Raw genomic sequence first — 19923 nt, forward strand, 5'->3', positions numbered from 1 at the left:
TATGGTAGCACCATTTTTTTAGTCTTCTCTGCCCCACCAAATAAAAAGGGGTGTTGTGCCACTGTCTAACCCCCTTCCTTTCTCTCCCATGCCACCTAATTCTGTTGCTGATTGTTTTCCCTTTTGGTTAGAGCTGACAATATCCTCTGCCTAGACTAGTCACTTCTAGACATGTTAGTGATCAAGAAGCTTATTTAAGCTTTGTGAATAAGGGCTGAGAAGCTAGTGAAACATTTTGAATACTAGCTATGTGGTAACATCAGGGGTAGGCCAACCTTTTAGCAAGGTGATGTGGTTGTGTAGGATAATGGCTCTGAAGGGAAAGAAGGCAGCTGCAGCCACTTAAGCACTGATGTCTACAGACACTAAGAAGTATTGGTACATACTAATTCCAAGCTGCATTTGTATGGAAGACTTGTGTAATCGTTGTTCTTAAGGCTAAAAAAACTTTTTCTTTGTGGGGAGCAGGGCAGGATTAATCAATAGGCCCATGGTCAGGGGGGGGGGCGGCAATGGAGGGCATCAACATTGTTTTATCCAAACAGCAATGGGCCCCTCAGCATTGATCCGCAATACGCCCTGCCCCCCCCCCCCCCAATTGACAGAAAGTAAGACAAGCAAGCAATGCGGGTAAGAAAGGCAACAGGGACTAATTTTGCAAGCGGTGCTGCTTGCCCAAAGATTCCCTATGACGCAGCTTTCTGCCTGGGCACATGGTGGGGTGGGGTGAGGCAGGGCAGGAGCCCAGTGTACTTGTGTGCCTAGGGGCCCTCGACAAATTAATTCTGCCCTGGTGGGGAGAGGAGGGGAGGGTTGCTAGTTGGAATCTGAAAGCTAATGTGGGTGAGGATATAAAATTGAAGGTTCACCTAGGGCATCCATCACCTTACTTCTGGCTCTGGGGAGGTGTTTCATTTCCATATCTATGGAAGAAAAAAGGTGTTCTAATGAGACTTTGCTTTCTTCAAGGCTGTAAGAAGATGGCTTCAGTAGTGGATGAACCACAGCAGGTATGAATAAAGTAATTTGAGCTTGTCTTCTGCTGTGGTTTTTCATTATGGCTGGGTTTATAACTCTAACTCTTTGGCTTGACAGAATGTGATGGTGAGGGTTGCTAACTTGCCACTGGTGAGCTCTACCTGTGCCATGGTGTCTTCTGCTTATACCAGCACAAAAGACAACCATCCCTGCCTGAAGTGTGCCTGCAAGGTGGCAGAGAAGGGGGTAAAGAGCATCACTGCTGTAGTCCTTGCAAGTGCAGAGCCCATCATACAGAAACTGGAGCCACAGAGTAAGTGGTATCTGTCCACATGAGTAGGGATTTTTTATAATAATATATAGGTATCTGTTTGTTTATAAGGCCTCTTGAACCATTTTGGGCATTAAAAATGCATTATTGAAAGTGGTTGGTTTTTTTTTTTATAACATAGCAATTCAGACTTGATGGTGGTAAAATGCAGATTTCCTCATACAATAAATGGCATGGATGGTAAACCATAGTTAGCAACTTAAATGTAAGGAAATGTTGAAAATGAAAGCTATTTACCAGTACTTCACTATCTTAACTGAACTGAGGCTCATAGTATCTCCTTATCACATTCCTGGTTTTAATGTTCTGTAACGCTGTCCACTAGAGACAGGGAAGGTAACGTAGGTAAACTGCTTTCATTGTACCACAGAGGCACCATATCAATTTTTATCTCGTCATCCCCCCAACAAGCTCAGAATGGGCTACAGGTCGATATACATAAGGGATACAATTTGTACGTTGTAGTTAAAATCTCTTAGGTTGATTTATATATTTAAACATCTGTATCGCATCTCTCCTATCCCTCAGTCTCCTTCCTTATGTCCCCTGGTTCAAGCCCCACACCACCCCCATCACCCTCTCTGGACAGCCTCAAGTCTCCCCACATCCCTAGTCAGATGTAGCCTCCAAAACTGAACATAGTACTCCTATGACCCTTTACCCTAGCCTATAAATGCTTGGCTAATAGTAAAAGTTAAAGATTAACAGGCTTTTAATGGCTATTGTGCACCAATTGGCTGGGTGTTTTAAACCACAATGGTTTAGTTTTCTATGTTGAAGATACTGTTGCTTTGGGACAAATGATATAGAAACATAAACATAGAATATGACGGCAGAAAAGGGCTACAGCCCATCAAGTCTGCCCTAATGACCCAATTTTCTTATCTTGACCCTTGTAGGGATCCCACATGGGTATCCCATTTATTCTTAAAGTCTGGCACGCTGTCTGCCTCGATCACCTGCACTGGAAGCTTGTTCCAATGATCAACCACTCCCTCTGAAGAAATACTTTCTGGTGTCGCCATGAAATTTTCCGCCCCTGAGTTTGAGCGGGTGCCCTCTTGTGGCCGAGGGTCCCTTGAGAAAGAAAATATCATCTTCCACTTCAACACTTCCCGTGATATATGCAGTGGTAGCTTCTAGCATTAAAAAGCTTAAGTGTAGTTGAAGAAGCAATAGGGGACTATTTGTGCTCTTCTGGAGGAGGGGTAGATAAAGCTGGGGATAGAATTTCCCAAGGAAAGGGATATGTTATGAGAATTGAAGGTGGAACCTGCTGCTGGTGGGATGAGGGGAGATGAGAATAGTATTTCATATTTGGAGTAAGATGCTGGTCCTTCTATAATGGGAGAAATTCTACACACTTGGGGGTAATAAATTCCCCAGAACTAGTGTAGTGTTCAGAGGTTTGAATTTGCTTCCCACTTACTACTCTAATTGTTAAAACGCTGGCCCTCAAGTGGTAAGTGACCAGAATTCTCCAACATGTCCCTAAAACAATTAGCTCAAATTATGTAAATGCACTAATTTCACTCTTGCCCACTTTATACTAATTACAATATCTTAATTATTACTTGGGTGTATCACTTATGGAATTTTTGCTACTGTTGACAATCCAGAAGAAAGTGAGGTGTGTTTTAATATATCCTGAAAGTGTTGTAGAATCAACAATATTAGTAACTTCTAATGTTAAATCTGCACAAGCAGGTCAAGGTGGCTTACAGAATTAGTATTTGTAAACTATCTTTTGTGGCCCCATGGCTTTCTTTTTCACACTTTGTCCCTTCCAACATAAAAGGTTGGAGACTCTGAGCTAAGCTGTTAATACAAAAATAGAATCTTTTTTTAACATAGGATGGAAATTCAGATATACTGTAGACTAGAACATTTTTGGAACTACATCACTGACAGTCTTCTAGTTCTGACTTGAACTTAGTGAATCTTCACCATATCCTCTTATGTTCCCTCAATTTCAGGGTATATCTAAGTGCAGGACATAACTACAGATGGGGAGTGTGGCACAGTGGTTTGAGCTATAGCCTCGGCACCCTGAGGCTGTGGGTTCAAATCCCTTGCTGCTCCATGTGACCCTGGTAAAGTCACTCAATCCCCTCATTGCCCCAGGTAAACTAGATGGTTTGAGCCCATTGGGACAGATAGGGAAATATGATAAAATACCAGAATGTAAATCACTTGGGATATAAATAGGCAAGCATAACTTTATAGTTGTAAGTGCCTTTATAATAGTTCAGTACATAGTGGTGAACGCTCTTAAACAAGTGGATTTGATTTAATCAAATCAATTTAAATCATGGTTTTCTACAGAGATTTTGTCTGCAGAGATGACATCCTTCACAGCAAAATTCAGTTTTGAGAAACAAAACTAAGCATCTGATCTCTAGACAGAAAATTGCTTGCGACAATATGAATGGACTAATGGAATTCATTTACTAAAAAAACAAAACATTGCATGAATATATAGTCTTGTGCTATATAATTAAAAACTAGTCCTTATTTCATGATACATATAAAACAAAGTCTTTTCTGACCTTATAGACTTCCAGCATATCCTAATCTCCTGTGAGCTCTTGAGCAATTAAATCTGCTGAGTCAAGCTACTAATATCTCAGACATCATTCTTAAAACATTTTTTCCACTCTGGATACAACGTCCCAAAATTTGGAATGACCTCCCACAACACCTGCATAAACCAGACACCTTTAACAACTTTAGGAGAATGCTAAAGAATCATTTTTCATTCTCATTCAACATGCAGACATTGTACTTCAAATCTGTAATTCATTGTTCATTACCATTTACTAGAAATTATGTTGAAACTGGCAGTATAGAAGATGTGTGGTATGGTATGCTTGTGTAGCCCTGTATGAAATGTATAAAACTTGGGAATCTGAAGAACAAACAAAGGCATGTACTAAGTAGAATCGTAACGCTGCAAACCTACTTCAAATATGGGTTTTCTTTTCAGTTGCTCTTGCCAATAATTATGCCTGCATTGGACTAGATAAAATTGAAGAGAAGCTACCCATCCTCTACCATCCAACAGATAAGGTGAGTTAGTAGTGCTCAGGCAATTGACATAACAGAAAATTGCATAGTTCAGGCCTGTATTTCTAACAGTGTAGAAACATCCCTTGCAGAACATGGTATTAGCTTGTTTCTGTTTATCCTGGACAAGACATTAATAGTCTGTTTGTACTACAGCTATCCTGACTTAAGAAATTTTCAAATAATTTTTGCCAATTGCATCCTTCTTCCCCCCTTATCTTTTATTTAATTCTCTTTTCTATGCTAAACCTGCCAGCTAATTTTAAAGCTATATTGGGTAACCTTTACTCACCTACCCCTGCCCTTTCCAACCCCATGCCAGCACTGTCAAGTGTAAATGAAACAAGCCCTAGCTTGCGCTCACTGTCTTAACACCAGCTCTGGCAGGAAACATATGTAGAATATGAAGTGTTTTCACAAAACTTCTTAAATTTTTTTTTCTACTTTGTTTAGTCCTTATTCAAATCATCTTTATCCCAGGCTCTGCTTTCTGTTAGTCCTCTTAACTCGTTTGCTAGGGTCTCCTGCCCATTTGACACTTTCTTTTTCTCTGTCTAGTTTCAACCCTAGTACTTGTTGAACAGCATCTGCCATTAATTGTTTGAATCTATTAAGGGCTTGTGGTGTAATTGCTAGCTCACTAATCTCTAAGGTACAGCAACTTCATTCTCGCAACAAATTCGCTGTACTTCTACAATTCGACCTTCACAGCTTTCGACCATCGTCCATCATGATATCCTAATCTTCCAACTCTCTGAAAGGCATAAGTTCCACAGTCCTAGATTGTTTCTCGAAATTCCTATGCTTACGCTCTTACACAGTTAACATAAACTAGGGGTGTCCAATGTCGGTCCTCGAGGGCCGCAGTCCAGTCAGATTTTCAGGATTTCCCCAATGAATATACATGAGGTCTATTTGCATGCACTGCTTTCATTGTATGCTAATAGATCTCATGCATATTCATTGGGGAAATCCTGAAAACCCGACTGGACTGCGGCCCTCGAGGTCCGACATTGGACACCCCTGACAAACGGTACCTCATCCCCTCCCTGGAAGCCGATATGTGGAGTCCCGCAAGGCTCACCCCTCTCTCCTATCCTTTTCAATATTTACATGTCCTCTTTGAAACACTTCATCTATCCCCCCTGAAAACTCTCCACCTATGCTGATATCCTCATCCTCCTTGAGACAGACTCGAACCTCACTAACCTCGCTGAGAACATATCTGCATGTATAATGAACCTTCAATCCTGGGCACATTCTGTACAAATGAAATTGAACGAGTCCAAAACAAAACTACTTTGGCTCGGCCCAATATTAGTTCATTTACCCACCTCCATCCCATTATCTTCCGGCTCCACTTTTCAGCTTGAATTTTCAAGCAAAGTCCTTGGCATCATCAGACTCTCTCTCCAATGACCACCTCAACTTCTTGGTAAAAAAATGCTTCTTTAGTCTTCATATGCTGAGGAAAGTGAGATCGTACTTTCATCGTCCTTGTTCAATCCACCATCCTCTCTAGACTGGATTATTGCAACTCCATCTATTTAAGCCTAACTAAAAAAAAACCTCCCATAGACTTCAGCTAATCCAGAACACAGCCTCCAAGCTTATTTTCGCTAAAGGCAAGTTCGACCACATCTCCCCACTCCTGTCCAAACTTCACTGGCTCCCAATTCACTCAAGAGTCCTCTTTAAATGTGCCTATTTAGCTTTCAAGATCTTACATGGCATCCTCCCTCCCGTTATCCCACTCTTCTGGAACTCCTCTAACCCTAATTCCACTAGATCCTCCCAAAAACTGAAACTATCATTCCCCTCTGCAAAAGCTATTTCCCATGTAGGAAAACTAGGAACATCCCTCCCCTTTAGAACCACAGAACTCTGGAACAACCTCACATCCCCGCTCAGAATTTCAAGCTCCCTCCAATCCTTCCGCAAACTCCTGAAAACTTGGCTCTTTCCAAAAATCTAACACTTCCCACTCTTTGGTACCCTATCCCTCTATCTTCCTAGCTCCTTTCCTATAATCCTTCATTGTAGCTCCTTTTCTACCTAACCCTGTAAACCGTGCTGAGCTCTACGCTTGTGGAGATGGTGCGGTATACAAACCTAAAGTTTAGTTTAGTTAGTCATTTTGCTTACTTGTATCCACAACCTGAGTTTGGGCTTTGGCCGAGTTGACTAGAGGCCAGCTACCTGACATCTATCCAGTTGGAGTCGCTAATTGAGTATGTGGTATTACCAAGTTGGGGAAGGATATAGAATAAAGAGGACTGTAGAAGTAAAATAGGAAACGACTGCTTAAAATAAAAAAACACTAGCAGCAGCAACTCTTAGTGTGATTTGGTCCTTACCTTTTCTCAACTTCATCTATCTAGTATCCATATTTTTATGATGTACCATGCTTGTCATAACTAGCTCCCTAGTATATCTGGCCTGTCACTTTACAGCAGTCTCCTTTTTTTTTGTACCTTAAAAAAAAACCAACAAACTTGCCTAAAAGCAAGACTGGTCAAGACTAGTACTGTATATACTCAAATATAAACAGAAATTTTTGGCCCAAAAAGGCCCAAAAATGGGGGTCTCTGTTTTTATTTGTCTACACTTCCTCTTTAAAAAAATAAAAAATTTAAACCTACCAGAAGTCTAACTGTATGGAACAGAGTTGCGGGTCCATGGCAGTCCTGAAATGCAAGGCAGACAGCTGATTTCCTCCCAGTGGCAGCCACAGCAGTTGTCCATGCTGTTCTGCCAGCTGCTGGTTAGAGGGGAGAGTGAGCAGTCAGCATCGCATCTGAATTGCGATGAGACCTGTCTTTTGGTCCCTGTCCCGCAAAACTGGCTGGCAACAGAAGCCAGTCACACTGGGGGGCCTTACCTCTTGCCAAGACACTATAGACTCTGCTGGTCTCGATCCTGCCCCACCTCCCACTGCCCCCCACCTCCCCAAAAAATATCAGGAAGTAACCAGAAGGAGGGTGGAATCAAGACCGGCAGAGCCTATAGTGACTTAAATAATTTATATTCCGCATATTCTAAAACTCTATGTGGATTGCAAATTATTCAGGTACTGAAGCCAAGCATTTTTCCCTATCTGTCCCACTGGCTCACTATCTAATATACCTGGGTCACTGGGGGATTAAATGACTTGCTCAGGGTCACAAGGAGCAGTGCAGGATTTGAACCCACAACCCCAGGTAGCTCTAATCGCTGCACTACACACGTCATGTTGCCAGCCAGTTTTCACTGAAGAGTTGGTGTCTGCCAAAGCCACAGTTTTCCTGCTGAAACAGGCTAGATTCAGCCCTGAACCAAAATTCAGCCAGTCTCTATTCTACAATTATGTAGAAGTGAAAAGCTGAAAGCTGTAGCCAGTTCTGAAGTACAGTGTTCCCCTGGTCATTTGTGGTATTCTCTGACCGGAACTTCCTGTGATAAAGTCAGGCTTCATCAATTGGGAGCTTCGTGTCAAAGCAGCTTCTGATTGGTGAAGCCTCTCTTCAGTACAGGAAGAGGCGGTCGGAGCATACCACTAGTGATTTCCTTCACTCACCGGTGCTCCAGCTGCCCTATCCTGCCTCTCCAGTTGCCCTCTCCTGCCTCCCCAGGCAAAAAAACATTTGGTTTTTGATATTTGGGGGGGGGGGGGGTTCCTGGGACAGACAGACAGAACCCCTGCAAATATCGGGGCAGTACTGTATTCAGTTGGGGGGAGGATTTATAGAACAGTATTAAGAGGGCTACAGGTAAATCAGCTGGTATATTGTACCTGCTAATTCAGCTTATACATGTGAGGGATCTCTATTGCCTTACTTTTGGGACTTCAGGCAGTCCTCGAGTTAGACACCTGACTTAAGTACGACTTATACTTAAGTGGCTTCATTTGACTTCACTGAGCAGTATTTTCGGTAGCGTAGACGTCTACATTTCCTGTAGCAGGTTCAGGAATAATGCATGGCCACATTAAAAGCAGTGTATAGTTTGTGAATGCAGTACCTTGGGAGGGAACACTGGTAGGTGAGGTGGCTCCTTTTGTTAGCTGGGAGCAGAGGTAAGCAGCAGGAATCTTTAAAATCTACTAAAAGTTCTGTGTTACAAACAAATCCGACTTAACAGCTTTTAAAAATGTAACTCATTCTTAACCTGGAGACTGCCTGAACATTAATTGGGCTAATTCTGTTAAGCTGCTATTTAAACTGAAAATTCTGTTAAGCTGATATTTAAACTGCTCATCTTAGCAAAATCAGGCTTGTGTTTTTAGTTCACAACTAGCTTTTATGCAAGCTGCTCTGAAAGATTTTGAGTGTAGCCAGCCATATTCACTTTGCAATAGCAGTTAAAGGAAGACATTACAAAGTTGACTAAATCTCGGGGGGGGGAGGGGGGGAGGGTGGAACCTCGAGTCTTAAGACAGAGCACTCACAATGCCATCTCCTTGCACATCCAGGGTGGGAAGGAGGGAGGGGGTTGGGATTGTTTTAAATAAGTGTAGATTATTGAAAGAGTATATACATAGTGATTAATCAGTGGGTGGGATAAAATGATTGATGTTGAATGTGCTTTTCTTGACTTATGTTCTTATACCTGTGTATTGCACTGCTTCTATTCCTTTCTCTCCTCTCTTCTACCTTCCAAAGTATTTAGATCAATGCTGTCTTTTTAAAATGTTTGTTTTATTTTTATTTTTCCTCTAACTCTACTTTTCACTTCACTATTACCCTCCAGGTACTTTAGTTAGATTGTGAGCCTTCGGGACAGTAAGGGAATTTTCCAAGTACCTTTCTTATTTCTAATCTTAATGTATATTTTCTGTAAACCACTTAGAACCTAACGGATGTAGCGGTATATAAGAAATAAATTACATTACATTACATTACATTACATTAATATTTAAAAAATTAATACTTATATAAAAAAAATGCTGAAAGCATTGCTCCAGTGGCATAAGCAGGGGGGGGTGTTGCCAGTCCACCCCAAGTGCCATTTTGGTGAGGGTGCAGACACCTCATCTCCACCCCCCAACCATGCGTGCATGCCTTTTCTTCCCCATACTTCTGTAACACTCCTGCCATGAATAGCAACCCCCAAGCTCCTGTCACACCAGCATCAGCTCTTCCACCGACATCTGTTCAGAACCCGTGTCTAGGAAATGATGTTGGAAGAAGAGCCAACGCTGGCAGAATAACAGCTTGGAGGTTGCTGCTCGCACAAGAGGTATGGGGGAAGGGAAGTGGCACGCATTAGGAAGGAGCATTTGGAGGGGAGGGGGTGCACCACCCAGGAACGTCTCACTACACCACTGTTTTTCTACAAAGTAAACTAGGTTCATTTACAGGTTAGTACCAAGATTCTATAATATCATTACATCTTGAGCAGCCAAAACACAGCTTGGCTTCCAATGAATTCAACCACTGATCCTTGTACAGATGAAAAGGTCTGCATGGGTGGCTGCCTTGTTCGTAAGGCATAATAGAAGTAACATTCTAGGCTTCTAGATAAGCAGATGTTGTAGCATCCACTCACCTTAAAGAGATGTCACCATTGCATAGCTCAAAGCCCCCTCCCCTAGACCTAATTTAGATACACATAGGATCATTGTAGCTTATTACCCATTAGAAACACAGCCTTAATAAAAATGATTTAAAAAAACCCAGCTTTCTCATGCATTCAAAGAGTACAGTGGCTGTACAGTCCTCAGAATGGGAGGGGTGGGTGGGACTAAAGCTTGCTTAATTTAGACAATTTGTCCTTGTTCATGCAAGTTGTCTGATCCTATCTGTACAAGCCTTAGTTATGATTTTAATATTTAAAATATAAATGTTCTGTAGCTTTTAAATCAACAAATCTCTACCTGCCAAATCGCTACAAAATGTTAAATAGAAAATTCATGCTAAGATAATATCGTCATACACAACACAAATGCTAAATAGCTGACTAAAAGTGATAAGCATAACGTAAAGCAAAATACAAAAGCCATGTCTTTCAAATAGTAAAATGCCAAAAAAAAAAAATCCATTTCATCCTATATTTTTTTAAAATATAAAGAACTTGACAAGGATGGTGGTTGGAGTGCAACTAGAGCAACTTCCCCTTCCAAATTACAGCCCTGGGCCCCAGTTATGTCCTAAGAACTGGCAGAGTACACACTTCAAATCTTGACACTTAAAGTTTCAAGTTTATTAAAAATTTGATATACCACCTTATTTCAAGGTGGTTATACATTTTAAAATAGGGTAAATAGATTAATACAATTATACATAACTTTTTTAACAAACTACAAGATTAGACATAACAATGACATACACAATTAGACAAATGGGTATGAGTGGGGGAAAGGGGAGAACAATGATTAAAGAAAAGTAAGATATAAAGGTATAAACAAAAGGGTGGGATTAACAAGTAAGCCCAATATGAGTGGACTTATAAAAAATTTTTCAAATCATACTGGTCTTAGGCTCTAGTTTCTTTCCCTCTTTATACAATTTCTAATGTCTCTTGCTCATCTGACATTTTCTTCTCTGTGCTTGCCATCTTTCTGTGTATCTTTCCCTTCTGTGTCCAGCATCTCCCTAGTTGTGTTCTATTTTCCTTTTGTCTATATGCTTCTTCCTATATATGGCATTGCCTCTCTGTGTCCATGTACTATACCTTTCCCCTCCCTCTGCTGGGTATTCAGTATTTCATTCCCTCTTTTCATCCCTTAATTCAAACTTATTCCTACATGTCAAGTATCTCTCCCTGCCTCTTGCTCCTGCACATCTTTGCCTAGCCAGATTCTTATTTATATCCTGTCGAACTTGAACAGGTTAGTTTACATTCATTGTTACAATATAGGGTTTACATAGTGTTGTAATATCTTCATATAGGATTATTTACTGATGCTGAAGGGTTGAGGGAGCAACTAGGCAATAAGGTAATATTTTACAGCTTTTCTAAGTTGTCTTGAGGGGTGAGGCAGGCTGTTCAGAGGTTTGGTAAGAAGACATGGGAATAGGATCCAGGCTGTCTGGAGTTATAGGGAGTGTCCTGATGTATGTAGGTGTATTTCATCTTGGGAGCACAGCATTCTTCTTGGTATGTAGAGGAAGTTGTCTGAAATATTTGGGTGTTGTGCTGTAGGCCTGCTTGTGGCCTTCCCTTTACCAGGTCCTACCTTCTGATGCGAGTTAAATCGGCAGAGGTGAAGGACATGAGCAAGCCTGGGGAAATCTGCTGTATAAGGTATGCAGCAGGTAGGAATTGGCAAATTTTTTTTTTAACCACAGAAGCAAGGCTTTATTTTTCTGCAGGGCTGTGAAGAGCTTTGCTCCCCCCAAAAAAAAATTACCATAGGGACCCATTAGTCCCCATCGCATTCTCTAGTCTACAGCTTTTTTGTTTTATTCAAATTTTTTTTTTAAATTTCAATCTGTTTTCTAGGTTGTTGCTAATGCTACAGACATGGTGGCTGGTGCAAAACAAGCTGTAGCAGGAACTGTAACAGGTGCCAAGGACACAATTACCCATACAATCATTGGAGTGCTGGATAGGACCAAGGGAGCTGTGCAGGAGAGCATGGAAATGACCAAGGCAGCTCTGAGCAGCAGCATGAACACTGTTCTGGGAAGCCACATGATGCAGATGGTGAGCGCTGGGGTAGATGCAGCACTGACCAAGTCTGAGGCTCTTGTGGATCATTATCTCCCACTGACTGAAGATGAAGCAGGTAAGCAGACTACTAGGCAACCCAAGTGTCTTGTCTGTCTAGTGCAGGGGTGTTAAAGTCCCTCCTTGAGGGCCGCAATCCAGTCGGGTTTTCAGGATTTCCCCCATGACTATGCATGATCTATTAGCATACAATGAAAGCAGTGCATGAAAATATTTATGGGGGAAATCCTGGAAACCCTATTGGATTGCAGCCCTCAAGGAGGGACTTTGACACCACTGGTCTAGTGTGCCAAACATTTCAAATGGCTGGTTTAACTTATTCAGATTAAGTTGTTGGTGGTTGTTTTTTCTGCTTAGATATTGATTTTTGCTTTGGCACAGACTTATTTTTTATTTTTGGGGGGAGGGGGGTGTTTCGCATGGGAGTTCAGCAGTGTGAATGGTTCAGACTTCAATGGATCCATCCTAGACAATAGAATTGTACAGAACTTAAGAATTTTTTTTATAATTTTAGACACAGATCACATGAAAGATTAAAATCAAGAGATATTATGATGTATAGAGCACTTAGGTACTGAAATCACAGGTACCACATTTGGGATGCTATCTCGGGACAAACTTCCTTTGGTTATCTGGTGCCGTTCCCAAGTACTGAACTCTTAACATTACGTACTAGTTGTGTAGAGAATGACATGGGGACAAATTTATCCTTATCCCCATCACCAAAGGAACTCAATTTCCCCATCCCTACAAGTTGTCCCTGCCCCATTCCTGTAATACAGGGGTGTCCAATGTCTGTCCTAGAGGGCCACAATCCAGTCGGGTTTTCAGGATTTCCCCAATGAATATGCATTGAAAGCAGTGCATGCACATAGATCTCATGCATATTCATTGGGGAAATCCTGAAAACCCGACTGGATTGCGGCCCTCGAGGACCGACATTGGACACCCCTGCTGTAATATCTGCCTTAACCCTTTCAGGACCAAGGGACATATTTGTCCCATAACTTTAAAATCCTATAAATTGATTGGGATAGTCTACAGTTCTAAATTTGATATGTACGGATTCCATATGATACTGCCTTTATGTAAACAAACTGGTTCCGACATTCATTCATTAGCGTCGTTGCCAGATTGACGAGAAGATTCACTTGCCACACTGTCCATAAGCCAGAAGTGTGATTTTTTTTTTTTTTTTTTTAAATATTTCACAAAAAAAAATCAATTTTTTGGCATCTGCAAGCCCTTTTTACCATAATGTCGTCAAAACCACAAAAATTGGCCTACGATCCTTATGGTCCTGAAAGGGTTAACCTCACAAGCCTCAAATATTAAGATTTTAAAGTGTTTGAGGCTTGTGCAGATGAGGATGGAGTTTACAGGATTGGGGTAGGGTCATGAAAATTTGTCCTGTCATTCTCTTTCTGTACTTTACTTTGGATCGCTCCACTAGAAAAATCTCTTTATAATCTTGTCAGATTTTTGATAGTTTTCTTGCTTGCTGTGCCATAACTTGAGTTTTCCACTGAGCTGCATCTGAGTGGCCAGTTTCCCTCTTTTGAAGCTCTTGCTGTGATTTAGAAGCAGCGTGAGCTAATAAGGCATATAAAACTAGCTTTCAGATTAGTAATGAACCACTTTTTTCCTTCTGTGAAAATGCCAAGAATTCAGTAAAAGCTTTCAGACTTCTTCCTAGAAGTGTTCTGAAGACCTACTAAGCACTTCAGATTTTCTCGTTACTTACCTAGCAAAAGAAGCTACCGGAGTTGAAGGATTTGAGACTGGAACCCAGAAGCCAAGTTACTATGTCAGACTGGGGTCAATGTCTTCCAAGGTTCGCAAGCAGGCTTATGAGCAGGCCTTATTCAGGGTGAAAGATGCCAAAATGAGGAGCCAGGATGCCATTTCTCAGCTCAACATTACAGTTAACCTGGTGAGAATTTGTATGAAACGATCTTTTAGTGCTCTTAGGGAAGGTAGGGTATAGACATGGCATGGGAATCTTTTAGTGCTGACTGTATGATCTGCATGTAAGAGTTGACACTGTTACCTAGTAAATAGAGGTATGCTGAGGGTCATGAAGCTTGGGTCATGTTGACTTCATGCTAGCAAGAGTTTGTATTTGAGGGAAACTAGTACTAGCTAGTGTCCCACAGGCCAGGAGGTGCTTAGCCCACAATTATTTTGATGTGAACACATCAAAGCTGAAGGTGCAAATAGAGATGTGTGGGGACAGAAATCCTATCCGTCCCCATCCATCCCCACAAAGAATCTCCTCCATCCCTGCCTGATCCCTCAAGGAATCTCCTGTCCCCCCCATAAGTTACCTGTCCCCCATAAAAAGCAGCTTCTGAAAGTTGATTTTTTTTAGTCTTTTTTAAACCAACAATAAAATAAAATAAACAAAACAGTGAACAGAAATAATTAGAATAGATATTAGGTCATGTGACTGTATGGTCCATTTTTTGTTAAAAGAAATGAGTTGGATTTTTGGGCAGAGAAAACAAATCTGGTTCCACCATCTGGCATAGATAACTGGAGAGGTCCTTCCAAGATCCCCCAAATGATTTTTAATGCAGCAATGAGTAAAGAATCAAACAATACAGCATCAAAATAATTTAAAACAATTGAGACACTTTTCAAACAATGGTTGTATAAGAAAAAATGTGCCAAAACTGAACTGGAAACCCCAAAACAAACTCAGCAAGTACTTCATTTTGTACTAAACACAATTGGTAGCATAACCATGAGAGGGGGCTGGACCTCCCACTTTGAGCTTAGCCCTCCCCCCTCAAAATGAACATCTCCCTTGCTTGTAGCTAGTGGGATGTTTTTCCATCATCTTGGTCCCAGTTTCTGCTTTTGTTTATCTTCTACTAATTCTCTGTCCAGGCCTCGAAACCAGTTCCATCCCTGTGGTAGTCCCATGAGCCTGGGGGTGGGGATCCCCATACAGACCTAGTTGCAAACATGTTGAAAATGTTTAAAGCACTGTAAAAATCAATTTCTTCTATTAGATGGAGGTTGTGCATAAAAATCTATCTGGTGCTGACAAGAAGGTGCATGATGCCCAGGAGAGATTGTACAAGTCTTGGAAGGCATGGAACAGGAGCACAGGAGAGGAAGCTCCCAGTACAGAGGTGAAGAGGCTCAAATTAGCCTTAAAGAATTAGATTGAACTACTTGATGGCTGATGGATGATATCAAATATAGAAAACATTAATAGTACCCTTTATGGGGGGGTTTATCTTGATGTAATGTGTTGAAATGTCAGCCTGCAGTGCCCTATTTGCTGCAGCTTGGAATCCTGGTAAACATGGCAAAAAAAGTTATTGCATATCTTAAGGAGGAGGGGAAGACATCTTATAACAGAACTTAGCAAGTAAAATGTGCTGAGGGTGGGGATTTGGTCGGTGAAGGACACTGTAGACAGGGATCTCAAAGTCCCTCCTTGAGGGCTGCGATCCAGTCGGGTTTTCAGGATTTCCCCAATGACTATGCATTGAAAGTAGTGCATGCACATCAATCTCATGCATATTCATTGTGGAAATCCTGAAAACCTGACTGGATTGCGGCCTTAAAGGAGGGACTTTGAGACCCCTGCTGTAGACATTAAGAAACTCCCAACAGTGAATAACTTACACAGAATTTAGCTGTGTCCCATGTAGAATGGTAATTGATGGCATCATGAGAACCAACTCAAATTGACTAAATTCTGCTTTAAATTACCAAATCCCTTAACAGCTAATTCTTCTATTTTAGCACACTCTGTCACGCACCCTAGCTATTGCCCAAGACCTGAGTTGCCATCTTCAGATCACCTGCCTCGCCCTGATATCAAGCATCCAAGGCTTGCCCCAAAACATCCAGGACCAAGCCCACCGTATTCACAGTATGGCTGGAAATATCTACCAGAACTTCCATTCCATCACCAGCTTCAGAGATGTATCGGAACAGTTCCTCACCACTAGCAAAGGCCAGCTGAAGAAAATGAAGGAATATCTGGATGACATGATGAATTATCTTGTCAACGCCCCACTCAGCTGGCTATTGGGTCCTTTCTACTTCCAGCTACAACAGGTAGAACAAGAGGAGGAAGAGAACACCAGCTAACTGCTTACCTATAGCCAGACTACTTGATAAGTGACGTTAATGCATTAACATTGTTCTGCTAAACTTCAGAAATGTGCTCCTTGATGGTATCTGAACACAAGTGGCCATATGAGCAGATCTTCCAGAGAAGGATGAGATCTCAAATGGAAGACTGTTGAATAAACTACACTTTTGCTTCTGCAATCTACAACTATCTTTGAATTAAATGGAAGTGCATATATACATATGCTATGTATTTAACTGTTAAAGATCATCTTAATTTTGTACTGATATGCAGTAGGCTTAAGCTGATAATTTAGCCCATAACTTACTGAATTCCCTCTTATGGGCTCAGTGCTGAGCCTTCTCAAATAACATTTTAGACCAGAATTTGAGTGGTCTTCCTTGACAGCAATTTCTGTAACCAGCTAGAATCAAAAACCAAGGAAGGCTTAAACTTTCAGTATGTCTATGGCATGCCTGTTCAGTCACAAGTGGGGTTTCTAAAGGTGGTATATTATCATATATAAACTTTGATCTTTTGTTTACTAGACTCAATTGAATACTACAGCAGAGGCTGGATTTGTATTTTGTGAAGACTTCTTCATTTTTTGATATTTGTATTGGCAATAAATAACTTTGGCATCAAAATATGGTGGTCCAGTGTTTGTGTAAATCTTTCACTCTCAATCACTGCCCCTAATATCACATTACCCATTGGCTTAACCTTGCCCTGGTCAGATTTTAAAGAACTGCATTACCTTTTAGGGCTGGCTCCAATTCAGATACTGAAATAACTGCAGTATATAGGATGGTTTCATTAGTTAACTATTTGGTACATCTACATGCAAACTGGTAACAGTACTTCCAAACCCTAGGCTAGGCATCGCAAACTAAACATGAAGTAACAAATTCATCACTGATTGAGGGACTTGCAGAAGCTGGTTGTTGGTGGTACTAGTCCAGCAGGAAATCAAATTAAGTAGTTTAACTCCTTTTATTAGAATGGACCATAAGCATGAAGCCCATGCTTAATATACATTAGATCAGTGTTTTTCAACCTTTTTACACCTATGCACCGCAGAAATAAAAATTCTGTGAACTGGCATCAGTGCGTGGACAGGCAGTTGAAGAACACTGGGCTAAGTCGTGGGCCAGACCCCACCCATCTCTACCCAGACCCTGCCCCATAATAGTACTAATTGTAACACTAGTTTTCCATTCATTTTCCACAGATACAATCTTAACACAATGGTTAACCACAAAATTAAACTACACAAAGCATACTGACAGCAGATGTAAATTCACTACTAAATTCAAAAATAAATCATTCCCCCTACCTTTGTCTCCCTCCATGCTATGCCTTACCTTCTGGCCTGCTCCCACCTGGCTATTTTATGCCTCCCCCGGTATCTTCAGGCTGGCTCCCTCTTCCTCACTGATGCAGTGCACAAAGCTACGGGCAGCAGCTCATTGCATGTCTCGTGCCTCATCTGGAAGCCTTCCCTCTGAAGTTGCATCATCAGAGAAAGCTTCCAGTAAGGCGCAGGATGCGCATAGGAGCCACTGCCGTGGATTTGTGCACTGAATCGATGAGGGAGCGGGCTCAAAGATAACGCCACATCAATTGCACTGTGGACTGGCGGTTGAAGAACAGGAAATTTCTGAATTTAGTAGTTGAATTTAACTGAATTAACACTGTAAATGCTTAAGGTTGTACTTGTAGATGTTAAGTACAAACAGATGGTGAGCTCATTAAAGGTGACTAGTCATTTTTCTTTGTTTTTCTCCCCCTTTACCTGCTTCACTTTCCCAAAATGGAACAAGCAGCAGAAAGCAAACGTGTTCAAATCACTTTTCAAAGCAAACATGCTCTATTCCTGACTGCTTCTTTGGGTTAGTTTGTCTCCACCTTTTCCACTATCAGATCAGCTTTATGTTGTCCTAACACTGCTTGTTTCATTGTGCCTTTTTTGCCTATAGCAGGATTTCTTTCCTGTCTTTCACCTGCTTCTGTTGCTTAGACTAGACTGCTTGTTCTTACTTTAGTCTATTGTATAGCTTCAGCTCTGCTTATTTTCCATGAATGTTAACTTTTAAAAGCTCCCCTATTCCCTCTTCCCTCTATCACCTATGCATAAGATCTGACAGCCAGCTCCAGATTTTCAGTGCTGGTGGCTACATATGGCCTAGCACAGGGGTAAGCAATTCTGGTCCTTGAAAGCCAGGTCATGTTTTTAGGATATGCGCAAGATAGATTTGCATCTCTAGGAGGCAGTGTATGCAAATATCTCATACATATTAATTGTGGATATCCTTAAAATCTGACCTGGCTCCAGCTCTCAAGGACCAGAATTGCCTAGCACTGAATATTGGGGGGGGGGGGGGGGAGGGGGCACTAATCTTGCATGTGATAGTATCTGTTCAAAAAAAAAAATGCTGACCACTGCCAACTGAATAGGGGGCCTGGGTACTTAAGCTTGTTTTGAATTAAATTTTTATTTCCCAGAATGCCATTCCACAAATTAATCACCCTGTCTATGAAGTATTTCCTTAGCTTATTGCCAAGTCTGTCCCCCGTTGCCTTCATCCTCTGCCCTGTCATTCAGCACTACTTTCAGTTGATTCATCACATGTGCTGTTATGCCTTGGAGGATTTTTATAAAGTTTCTCCCCTCCTGACTTTCTTCCAAAGTATACACAATCTTTGTCTGCCCCAAACACTTTAATGACCTTTTGACTTTAATAGCCACCCTCTGGACAGACTATTCTGCTCATATTTTTGGAGGCACTAGACATTTCAAGTGTTATGAAGGGATAACTATGCACTGTTTGGTAATGAAGCCCCAAGAATATTAATAAGAGGTCAGATAGACAACTAAAAGCAAAGCAAGCCCTCAGTTGCTGATGCTGTGTGTTGCAATCTAAGATGAGGTACAAAATTTTGGTGCACACTTGAGAAATGAGGGAACAAGTTTAGTTAATTGAAATGATGTATCTCTGGCAAATGAAATGATAGATGTTTGTGGTTGAATTGGCAAATTCTAGATTTAGCCAGCTGAATAACTCAATTTTCTAAGACTTGGGTCTCTTTTTTTTTTTTCTTTGACACATTCAAAACTCATAATGGTACTTGAGCAAGTGTGAATAGGGTCATTTCCTATCTTTTTAATGAGTACTTTTCAACATCAAGTTAAGTCCTGAAAATTGCACTAACACTAATCTGGGGGTGATGGTCAGTGGTAGTGAGCATTTTTAGCTACTGACAAGTTTTTCTAGATATACTGTGTCTGGACATGGCTTAGCATTGAATAAGAATATCTGGGTTTATGCAGCTGGCTCTTAAGTGCAATATTCAGCACTTAAATACAAGCAATGCCATGTAAAAAAACTTTTGAGGTCTGATAACTACTAAACTTGGGCAATTAAAATGCTGATGCCATCCTTGGACTGTCTAGATATATTAGTTTTGAGTTTAGTCTGTGGTGGTATTTAGTGGCATGTCACCTTTTAATCATGGCCTGTTTTCATTTCATTTTTAATACATGGAATACATATGGTCTGGGCTATCATTTTTAGTTTTCCAAATTTTTATTGAAAAGTTTTTTCCATAACAAAATATCCAGATGGAATATATATTTCAAAATAATATTTAAGGGATACACAAGTACCCTAAACATAACTCATCTTGTCCTTTCTCCATATGCAGAGTGCACAGTCCATACATACCATTACATACATACCCAATCATTCATAACATTCAACCTTATTCTCCACATTTTTGAATAGGCAACAATTTTAGCAAA

At 41.0% G+C, this 19923-nt stretch overlaps 1 protein-coding gene across 1 annotated transcript; it reads left to right on the forward strand.

The window, feature by feature from the left end:
• The first annotated feature begins 969 nt into the window (after positions 1-969).
• On the forward strand, positions 970-16768 carry LOC117348065 (perilipin-2-like). Its single transcript, XM_033919719.1, has 7 exons — positions 970-1010; positions 1096-1291; positions 4296-4378; positions 11798-12083; positions 13774-13958; positions 15043-15165; positions 15788-16768. Exons 1-7 carry the CDS (start codon positions 981-983, stop codon positions 16136-16138), a joined length of 1254 nt encoding a protein of 417 aa, XP_033775610.1. The 5' UTR covers positions 970-980; the 3' UTR covers positions 16139-16768.
• Positions 16769-19923: the final 3155 nt, after the last annotated feature.

Source organism: Geotrypetes seraphini, chromosome 1 (assembly GCF_902459505.1).
Source record: "Geotrypetes seraphini chromosome 1, aGeoSer1.1, whole genome shotgun sequence".
NCBI classification, from domain to species: Eukaryota; Metazoa; Chordata; class Amphibia; order Gymnophiona; family Dermophiidae; genus Geotrypetes; species Geotrypetes seraphini.

Excerpts from the sequence above, each read along its gene's own strand:
- LOC117348065 (XM_033919719.1), top strand. The coding sequence starts at position 981 with ATGGCTTCAGTAGTGGATGAACCACAGCAG. Across the intron at positions 4,379-11,797 it reads TCTACCATCCAACAGATAAG|GTTGTTGCTAATGCTACAGA; the intron begins GTGAGTTAGTAG and ends TCTGTTTTCTAG. Across the intron at positions 15,166-15,787 it reads AGGAAGCTCCCAGTACAGAG|CACACTCTGTCACGCACCCT; the intron begins GTGAAGAGGCTC and ends CTTCTATTTTAG.